The sequence below is a fragment of the Camelus ferus genome, chromosome 35, assembly GCF_009834535.1.
Source record: "Camelus ferus isolate YT-003-E chromosome 35, BCGSAC_Cfer_1.0, whole genome shotgun sequence".
Lineage (NCBI taxonomy): Eukaryota > Metazoa > Chordata > Mammalia > Artiodactyla > Camelidae > Camelus > Camelus ferus.
The window spans coordinates 8,078,335-8,089,800 of NC_045730.1; the positions used below are offsets into that span (position 1 = coordinate 8,078,335).

The 11,466-nt window shown below is 35.1% G+C and overlaps 1 protein-coding gene across 1 annotated transcript in view; it reads right to left on the reverse strand.

Annotated features, from left to right (window-relative positions):
• MALRD1 (MAM and LDL receptor class A domain containing 1) overlaps positions 1 to 11,466 on the reverse strand; it is a 365,316-nt gene that overhangs the window by 158,694 nt on the left and 195,156 nt on the right. Inside the window, exon 20 of the mRNA XM_032474166.1 lies at positions 6,318 to 6,446. Coding sequence (XP_032330057.1) covers positions 6,318 to 6,446 — 129 coding nt within the window. The remainder of the gene's footprint in view (positions 1 to 6,317; positions 6,447 to 11,466) is intronic.

Consider the following 11,466-nt stretch of genomic DNA (forward strand, 5'->3'; position numbering starts at 1 on the left):
ATTCTACATCTTTTCCGTTCGCTGCGACCACCCTTGTCCCTCCTCTTCCGCCTTATTTACTGGATGACTTTATCTTTGACTCTGAAGATACCTGTACAATCAGGGTACATTCTCCCACGTATCAGTCTCTCTAATTCACATTACGTCACTTCTCCTTTTCTCTTTTCCAGGGCTAATCCTGGCTTATGATCTCAACGAGTTATCAAACGCTGTTATTAGTCATACAACGTATCCCCATCTGCCAATCTCACATTCTACTAATCGATTTTGTGCATCTTGCAGATTTAGCTAGGGTGCCCCTCTTGTTAAAAATAATTGTATGTATAAGTTAAACATATGCTTTAATTTCTCACTCTATATATCTTCACTCATTGTTTTCCATGGCCTTTCACACTTTCATGCAGATGACCAATAAATCCACAGCCGCACTGCAATGCAGGTATTTATCTACAAACGTCTGCTGAACATCCCATTTGGAATATGCAATTGTCACCTCAAAACCAACAAGCCTAAAATGAACTCATCTCTCCAAATGGGTTCTTCTCTCTGAGATTACTGATTAATTTCACAGCATGAATCTTCTCTTTTTAAACATTCAATCTTTGAAGCTATCATTGACCCTACATTCTTTATCTCCATATCTAATCTATCACCAAGCCTTGTAAATTCTCCCTCTGGGAACTTCACTCATTTTCTTCTTTGCAGTTCCGTAGCCTCTTCCAGGTCCACTGGTTGAAGCCCCCAGTTTATGTTAAGAGCCCCTTTCTTTACTTTAATGTAGCCATATAAACTCAAATTACATGAATCTTCTTTAAGACTGCTCTTGTGTTATTTCTTTTGCTCAAAATATTCAGGTGTTCACATTGTTTGAAAATACTCTCCAAAACTTCTAGCCATGAATACCTTTCTTTTGATGCAAAGTGTTTTTGAGACTGAAATCTGTCTTGTCTTAAAAATTGCCTCCACCTCAACCAAATTTTTCAGAAAATTATCTCTTGAATAAAAACTTGCTTTTTTCCAAATTTGGTGTTGAACTACCTTTCTCTCTTTTGCATATTTTTTCTGGCAATGGGATGTTCATTTGTCAGTCATTCCTTCCCTCTCTTGTTCAGGACAGAACTGCAATTTTATTCAGGAATTTTCCTTCTTTCTCTCAGATATCTGTCTAAAGGCTCAAACAAGCTCCCACCATAGCTCATGAGTGGTTCCTGGTTTATCTAAGCATGAAATCATGATGCGATGTTCAAACTTCCCTTGTCTTGACTGGTTTAAGATCGTCTTGGGATGCAATTCTAGACAATGAGATTTACTAGGGGAAAAGCACCTAGGAAAAGATTTCCTTAATCTTAAAAATAAATCAAAAGGAAGAAAATCTATTTTTCCTTTCTCAGGATATCACCGCGAAGATGTGATGCTTGGGACTGAAGAGATTATATGGCAAGTTGACTATATGAGAAAGTCAGTTACCCGGAGACAGCAGAACATAAGGAATGAAGAAGGCACGTAGTTCTATACTTCTGATGAATTTCAAGTAGCTGAAAACTCAAATAATACAGTGGCTTAAATAGACGGGAATTCATGTACCTCAATTAACACTAAGTCAGGAAGGCACCCATTTAAGGTTGGCACTGGGGTTCAAATGTGCAGTCATGAAGCACATATTTTCCAACTTTCTTTTCTGTCATTTCATCATCCTCACACTCATGCACGGTTGCCAGATGACTGCTCTACTTCCCAGAATCACACATATTCAAGGCATTGAAAGAAATGGGAAGAGGAAAGAAGAAAAAATCTTTTTTTCTATTCTGGTGCTTTCGTTCTGAAAAATTTCACATATTTCTCACTGGCCTCTGGTGGTTATAAAGAAGTTTGGAGATGATGGTATTTGTGGCTGGTCATCATGCCGCCTCCAATAAAATTGGAGTTCTGTTTTTAAGAAACAAAAAGAAATGGACAGGCAACTCACAAGGACTGGTAGCCTGTTTACTTCAAGGCTGGAAATTCTGCCCCAAGTATCTTAATTAACATAGCATCTCCTCTTCATGCCACTTAGGAAACATACTCTTCCTTGAACATCCAACATTGGTCCTATCTTTCTCTTTCCAGATCATGTCAGTTCTCAGGGTGCTGTTTTACAACAGTAATCATAGTTGTTATTCTTTGTCTGGTAATCTGTAGCTTCTTTATTTTGCATCGCCAACTTAATTGTTGTTTACCATTGAATTACTATAAACATTTCCACGTGATAAAGAATTATTATTGAACTCATTTAGTCCTAAGTGGTTCCACACATAATTATTGAATGGTAGATTATATTGAAGATTTTGTTAATATTTATTGTTTAATTTTTAAAAAAATTTTTGGGGGGAGGTGATCAGGTTTTTATTTATTTATTTATCTTTAATGGAAGTACTGGGGCTTGAACCCAGAACCTTGTCCATGCTAGGCACACACTCTACCACTGAGCTATACCCTCCCCCTTGTAATATTTCTTGATGATTAGTATGTATCAATAGTTTCAAAATGTCTACTGGCACTTTCCATTGGTACAATTTTCAGCCATATGTTTGTATGGTGAGTGTAAGTATTAATCAACTCACTGATACTAAAGAGACGGCTCCATAATTCTTTATTTTTAATCCTCACATCCACACATCCACCTTATTTTGCCGTACCATAATGCATTACACCCTGGACTATTAAATAGTTCCTCTTCCTTGTGAAATGACTTCTTGGAAGGCTGCACTGAGAAGATTCTGGAGAATCTGGGTAAAGTGGGAAAGCGTGACATGACCAACGATGTTTATCACTGTGAGAGGCAGGAGAGAAAGTACCCATCCCATTCTGTGCATCCCTAGCTTAGAACACAAGGCACACTTAACATGTGTTTAAGGCAACAATTTCCTTCCATGAATAAAATGGCATATTTTCTAATTTAATTGTTTCTTTTAAAAAGAATTGATCTCATTTGTTGTCAACCATACATTTTTGCATCAAGAGGTAAGATGCAAAAGGAAAAAAGTTTATCTTTGCTCATAACCTACAGTAAAAATTTAGTCCCGAGGAATAGCTGCATTTATTGTCTGCTGAGTATAAAGCACATGTAAGTAGAGCATTCACAAGGACCGACAAATTTCAGAATATAAAACTAGTGAAATGGAAGAAGCTAACAGTAGTCCTAGAAGACTGAACAAATGTGTTTTTTACGTTATTTCATTTAATTCTCAAAGCACTCTACACGTTATTATATCTACTATGTAGATGAGAATTTACATAATTGCCCACCAAGTGATGGTCAAAGTTAAAATGAAGACTTCAATTTAACAACCCCAAAGGTCAATTCTTTCCATATATTTCTCCAAAGGTCACTTTGCAAATATTATAATTTATTCCAGTATCTACAATAGATTTCTCTCCCTGCAGGAATCCAGCCCTGATGCTTCCAATATATCCAGAAGACCATCAATATAAAATATTGATGAAGTCAAATGGAAGCATCAATATATGTGTGCTGTGAAGTGTTCCTTCTGCATACAAACACAGTCTACCAAGAGGCTTTAAGAAAAGCAACTACTTCATTTGTCAACATATTGCTTTTATTTTAATAAATTCAAATACTTCCTGCAGTTGTCCATCAAAGTCGTGGGTAACACTAACAGACGTGAGTATGCAACTGACTTCAGTTTCTGAAAACCGACACTGGCTGTGTGTTTTACATCAATATCTCAAGTAACTGTATGAAAAATAAAAATCGCACAAAGCACCCGGAGAAGGAAAAGGAGTGAAGGTAAAAATGGGCAGCATTTACAGGTAAAAAACCAAAACACCTATAACTCTTTCTAATGCTTTTAACCAATTTTACCTATTCTTACATTGCATATGCAGATGTACACTCACACACACATTATCCTTCTTAGGTTCCCCAAATGACTGTGATAACTTCATTCCTGATAGCACTTCTTACACTTAAAAATTAACTAGGGATCTTTTCATCTACTAACCATTTTTTTAAAAAAGCAAAGAACATTATATTCTAATACATTTTCCCTCAAGTTTTTTTTCTCACAGTAGAAAGTGAATTTTTGGAGCCTAACACAATATCTTGTTCATTTTTATACATTCAGTGTTCAGAAAGTTGCCCCTAGCCCAGACTAGAAAGGGAATAAATGGAAGAGTATAATTTTTATACAAATGTTTTCAATATATGTATATTTTTACATGAAAGGAAAATAATTTACTGTCAGTAATAACTTTTCTATGTGAGTGTGACAGCTGTCTTTTCCCCCCACTGGGTTATGTACAGCAATGCCATCTTATTCAAATTATTTTTCCTTTAGAATCTTCATAAATTTGTCCAAGTTTTTAGTTTTCCTGGTGATTATTAAATGCTCTTCTTGTTATGTCTTGTAGAAAAAATGGTGATCTCAAAATGCTTCAGAGCATTGTTTTAGAACACCTTTGAAATAAATTCCTTACAGTTAGTATCAAAAAATATTTATTTTTGATGCACTTAAAAGATGCTAGAAACAACACTAGGAAGAATTATTCAAGGTTTGATAAATTTCACTTGAGAATATATATATTACAAAGGAAATAAATAATATTTGATCAAATTAAGATTACAATACTGTTGTATTTGTAGTACAGTTTTAAAAGTGCCAATCATTTTCACTTTCTTTGATGCTTGATTTAAAATTAAAATATGAGATGAATGTTGAGGATAATATGCTAAGCAAAACAAGTCAGTCACAAAAAGACAAATACACTGTGATTCCACTTGTATGACGGACCTAGAGTCGTCAAACGCATGGAAACAGAAAGTAGAATGTGGCTGTCATGGCTGGGAGTGGGGAGAATGGAGGGTTAGTGTTTAATCAGTACAAAGTTTCAATTTTTCAAGATGGAAGAAGTCCTGGAGATGGGTGGTGACGCTGTCAGCACAACAATGCGAATGTACTTAATGCCACTGAACTGGTCAGTTAAAAACGTTCAAAGGATAAATTTCATGTTCTCTATATTTTTACCACAATTAAAAAATAGTGAATTCAAAAAAGAAACTGTCACCATAACATCTGCAGGAATAAAAATAATCTTGAGCTAAAAATGAACATTTAAACATGACGTGTGTGGTACTTTGCCTGTGTGATATTTTGCCACCGAGAGGTTGAGACCATTCCCTTTCTGTCTCTGAATCTAGGCTAGGCTTTGTTATTTGCAAGACCATTAGGAAGAGCCAGGAGTGACGTTCTGGAACTTCTGAGGCTAAGTCATAACTACTTTTGCTATTTTTTTCCTGAGGCTCTTGGAATGCTTGCCCTCGGAGCATTCACAGGGTAAAAGTCAATCCCATGGAAGACGCTGATTAACCTGTGACAGCCATGGTACCTAAAGCCCCATGGACTGCCCTGGAGGTTGACTCCGTGTTGAGCCAGAGAAACCAAACAGGACACGTCTGCCAAACATGGAGGGGATGAAGCCATCTTGGAAGTGATCCTCCAGTTCCAGCTGTACCAGTGAGAGCCATGTGGATCAGAGATAAAGAGTCTCGCTGACTCCCTCCTGAGTTACTGACCCACAAAATTGCAACCAAAATGAAACTTGCTTAGGCCACTAACTTTTAGGGTAGTTAATTATGCAGCAAACGCCAACTGCAACAGGTAGCTCATATGATAACAAGATTCCACGTGAATCCTCATCAACAAGATACATGAAAAAGTCATTCTTTGAATTTAAATAAGTGCTCATATTTTAAAATTACATACCTGGTTTTGTACATGACTTCAAATATCATTCGAATTAAAGTTTGAATTAAGTTTGAATTAAAAAAAAAACAACATGGCTCATCTAGTCCTGCAATGTGATTGATAAAATTAATCATTAAACTAGTATTCATTTAATATTTATTCAAAGCGCTCATTTTTTGGCCTCATCTATGAAATCAGTCTTTTTTTTTTTTTTTTTTTTGGAAAAGGGACTGGAAACAGTAATGAAACCAACAAAGAAATATGTAGACTGCTAGTTCAGTTTCCAACAATTTTAATCCTGACTCTGCCTACAGTTCTACACAATGACACTATGGGAGATTTCTGGAACATGATTTGCTATAGATTAGTTACAGTTCTTAGCACGGGGGCTGAAAGGGCTGCCATTTAAATATCTGAATAGAGAAGATGAAAAAATATTCTGGCTATTTCAAATCTACGGTAGTGCATGAAAAGAATCATTTCCTCTTAGTCATCGGTGCCAACAGGTTACTCTACTAATTAAGTAAAATTCTGTGCTGAACAGAGAGCAGGAGAACAGAGAGACAAACTTACTACAGTGAGCTTCATCGGATCTATCAGAACAGTCGGGTTTATAGTCGCAGACCAGGTGGGATGCAATACACTTCTTGTCATGGCACAAAAAATCAGTGGCTTCCGGGCAAATTTCAGAAGTCTCACCCACTGTGGGGGAAAAAACCAAAACAACAAGCAAAAGTGTTATTTTGTCACTTTCGTTAAATTTGAATACGTTTTCAGTTGTTTTAGAGATCCCACACTATGAGATGAATTGGCGATTTTAATAGTAGCCCAAGGTAGGCTTCTGGACGAATCCCCGTCTCAGTCCCACCTGGAGCTGTTTTCAGTTTTAAAAATAAAGGCTGACACAGACCTAAAGACCTAAACTGAAACAGGATAAACTGAAAAGTCCCAGAAAACAGAAAAGGCCTGCAAAAGAATGGACCCATAAGAAACGAGTGTGTAAATAAAAGCTCGAGAAATATACAGATCTGATCCACTATGAATCTGAACAAACCATCACCAAGCTTAAAGTGACACCAGCTGAAAACTGGCAAGATCCTTCTTTGAGACAGAATTTATAGTAACAAAATCTTTGACTATTATCAATTTGTATTTGGATTAAAATACTTCTGTAACACAGGATTCACTCCACAGAGCTCCATGCACTCATTCCATGGACCGTATTTGTGGGCACACACTTGTTTTATCATCTCCTTCAGGTGATGGTATTCAGTATGCATTGAGATTTCAGACAATGGATTTCACAGGAGCACACGTTTTTAAGTTCTTGTACTTTTCTCGCAGAACATGACCACAGGAAGGATAGAAAAGACGAAGACGCCGTCCTTCCCGCCGTTGAAGACCACGGTATTCGGTTGGTCTTGTCATCGCTCCTTAGACCTCTCTTGCCGGTGACAGTTCCTCAAATTTTCCTTGTTTTTGACAACTTTTGTAATTTGGACAGCACTGGTCAAGTGTTTTGCAGGATTTCTATTGGAATTTGATTTTCCACCCTTACGGTTAGCTAGGATTATGAGTGCAGGGGAAGAAGTAAAGTGTTAACTTTCATCACATCACGACCAGGGCACATACTATGACATGACTTGTCACTGGTCACGCTGACCTTGTTCACCCAGCCAATGTCACTTTTGTCTTGTTTCTCCATTTTAAAGTTACTTTTTTTTCCCTATCCTTTTCCACACTATGTTCTTTGGAAGGAAGTCACTATGTGCAGACCACACCTGTGGAACAGAGACCTAGGTTTCCCACCTTGGGGGCAGAGCATCTCCATAAATTATTTGGTGTTTTTACCTATAGAAGATCTGTCTTTTCTCTCCCATTTATGTATTTATTTAGCAATATTTTATATCAGTGTGGACTTAAGGATATTTAACAATTTAAGAAAAATGTAAGATTTTAGAACTTCTCTGATGTTGACACTATTACTGGGTTTTAGTGAAGAACAAGAGATTTTGAAATGCTGAACAAAACGATTCAGGCTTTTTAATTAGTTTGTCTTGTCTGTTATTTATGTAGTAAGGTCACTGAAGGACACTGTTACATAATTTTCAATTTATGTGCAAATTTCAGGGTCAAACAATGAATGATCAAGTTATGTTTTTTTCTGCATAAAATGAATACAAATAAACCTAATCACTGTACTGTATTATCTTTGACCCTTTCCATTGAACCCTCTCTTATATGGGTGATGTCTAAAAATTTAATTTGTACTGTATTTTTGATATAATATTTCATTCAAATCTTCAGAATTTAATAAGTTTTCTATGGACCAAAGGTAAATATTTTCATGTACTTTGTTTACAAAGAGTTTAGCGACAACAAAGAAACTCTTAATTATTTTAAAATACTTTAATAACATTAAATATAAATAAATTTTTATATATTAAAATTATTTGTTTCAAATTTCCCATATTTTTATGAGTATATTGCTCTAAAAAAGGAGTCATAAAATGGAAAAGTAGAAAAAATTATTAATACTGTCTTTGTAAGTCTTGGTAGATAAGTCTTTCTTGGGAATTATTCCCAGAAAATCAGAGAATAAATGATTCTACTATCATGTAATAAATGCTTTTGTAAATCAGGTGGTTTCTAACTTGTTGCTTCCAAAAATTTAAAGTGACTTAGTTTCCAGATTAGAAGAAAATCTTTTTTGATTATAAAATACTGTGGTTTTTGACTTATATTTTTGGCACGTAAGCCAGTTCAAGCACTTAAAGGACAATGCTATAACAAAATTAAATCTTAACAAACATCACAGCCTTATGTGAACAAGGTTTCTTAGCAATAACTTCAATAAAAACAAACATTTAGAAAGAGAATTAAACTCTTTTTCTAGGAATATTCATTTATGAATACATAATTGATGACATTAATGAATCACAGTTTCATACACAGTGAAGAAGCTCCAAAAATTTTAGCTAAACAAGAAGCAAGTCACCAAAAGTACATATAATTTTACAGTATGACTATTTATATAAAGTACAAAACCTGAAAAAAATTAAGTAATATAATTTTGGAATACAGTTTAGCCAAAACTAAAAATCAGTTCAAGAAGATGGTTCTCATAGAAGCAGGGTGATGATTTCTGCATGAGAAGTACATGACTAGAGAAGTGCACGGAAGGGATTTCCAGGTACAGTACAGGTGATACATTTAACTTGTACAAAGTAACTTGAGGGGTCATTCTATTTTAATATTAAGCCAAAAATATACACTGAAAATATACTTTTATACGTATAATGAAGGATCACGTATCTGACTGCACAGTAGAATTATCCGAAGCTTTAAAAATTATGGATGCCTGGAATCCATATTTAGAGATAAAAATGTAACTGGTCTGGAGTGAGGCAGTGAGGTCTGTGAAGAGATATTATATTAAGCTCTCCAACAAATTTTAGCATGAGGCTGGAGCTTAGGGGCACTGTCACTGATGCATCTCACAATAGGAAGTAAAAATTGATTTAAAAAAAAAAAAGGAAGAAAGAGTAAAGAAAGAGAGGAAGAGGCATTGAGAGAGAGAGAGAAAGAGGGGAGTCCTGGAAAGTTAAGAGATTTCAAATTTTTCAGATCTTCTGACACTGGGTTTGTGGTTTACCCCTTGTTGAAGGCTGCCCTATGCTTTACTGACCTTATGTTCTCATGGTCTCTCTCAGACAGTCCATGGCTTATTAGGCAATTGTATCTGATGCCCAAAGAAAGCAGTATTCCACTGAACTTCATTTCAATGAGTTTATACTTAATATGTCAGAGATAACGTTCTATCAGTGACTCAACCCATAAAAATATACTTAGGCATAAAATCAGTCATACTAATAAACATGATCAAGAAATACACTAACAAGAGTAAAAAAAATCAATTAATGAATAATAAGGTGATTAATTTCTTAATATTTTCATATTTTTGTCTTCTTTTAAAAATTAATTCAGCCAACATATTTAGCTTATTACAGATTAAAAGAACCTTTTAATATTTTGGACTATGCTTATGTTTAAAGCAATTAAGAAAATGAGAGCATCACCCTGCCAAATGAATTCCTACGAGTCCTTGATAATCAGGATAATCACCTAATTCCACATTTTAGTTTCCACCAAAGTGGGACAGTTAAGAGAATTCTAATTAGCCATTAAGTAATAAACAACTAAAATGAATGCAGGGTGTTCTCTCAGTGCAAAACACAACAGATTAAAAAAGAAAAGAGCAGATTACAATACTAGGAAAGAACAAGGTACCAGCATGTTGTAAAGGAAACAATTAATCTTACAGTTATTTTTTTTTTTTTTAGTAGTGGACTTGGGAAGAAGGATCAACCAAAAATATAAAGCATAAAGAAAGTTAAACAAAATCTGTATGGTGATGAAGTGTGGTTCAAGGACATTTAAATATAAGCACTAAAACATAAAGATGTAAAACAGAAAACAAAACACCATGAAGAATACTTACTTAGTCTCAAGGTGCTTCTTAAGCTAAATGACAAAAGCAAATTTATAAAGCAAAACCCTGATTAAATTAAGTTACATAAATTGAATGGGAATGTTTTTCATCAAAAGTACCACAAATAATATGAAAAGAAAACTTAAAAGTAACAGAAACATGTTTAAAATATATCTTATAAAATAATGTTTATATAAATCAGTGAAGAAAGAGCATGTCCAAATCAATACAAGGAAGCAAACAGCTCAAGAGAAATTTTTCACAAGGAAATAAATGGGCAATTCTCAGATGGAGAAACGTGCATGTTGATTTTAGAAAAATAGGTTTAACCGAATTATTCACCACAGATGTAAATTAAAACACTATTTTCACCTACTAAATTAGGGAGAATTCCTGATAAAAATTTAATGAAAGCCAATGTTGATGAGAATTTAAAGAAACAGATAAAATAGTTTACTGAAACTAAAAAGGCAAAGCAATCTTGATGGAAAAGGGAGGCATCTAAGAAAGGTTTAAGATGCTGAATTATGGAGACAGGGGAAGATAGAGAAATATTGAGAACTAAGTAATAAGCAATATTAACAGATGGCACATTAAGAAGCAGAGTAAACAGCACTGGACAAAGGGATGCCAGTGGCAATTTACATTTTAATAATCATTATAAGCAATATGTATTAAAGTCATAATTTTGTATACCCTTAGGCTGGAATATTACCTAGTAGGAACTTGTGGTAGGCTAGTGATTCTCTACACAAACATCCATTCCCTTCCTCTTCCTTAGTTTTGAGTAATAACATATTTCCTACATTTCTTTACGGATTGACAATGCAACAAAATGTTGGCTAATTAGTTGCAAGTGGAACAGATGTGCAACAGTTCCAATGAAACATTTTAAAGGACAGTTGGTATGTGCTTTTTGCTTTTTCCCTTCACCTAATTTTTTTCCCACCAGCTGGAAGGTAGCCTTAATGACTGGAGCTAAAGCATCCATCCTGATCTACTGTCTCCCTCACAATATTTCATACAGCTATCTCTCCCTCTCTATTCCTACTGCAGTACTCTAGCTCAGTTTGTTACTTCTTACCTACACCATTGGACTAGCCACCTACTGGATTAACCCACTCATCTGTGGAGGTACTGTGTTAGTGCTTGTTGCAGGAATACTGCTCTAAGAATACATGTTCAATGAGCCAAGAGTGGACTTGTCTACCCTACTTCCTTCATCTGACA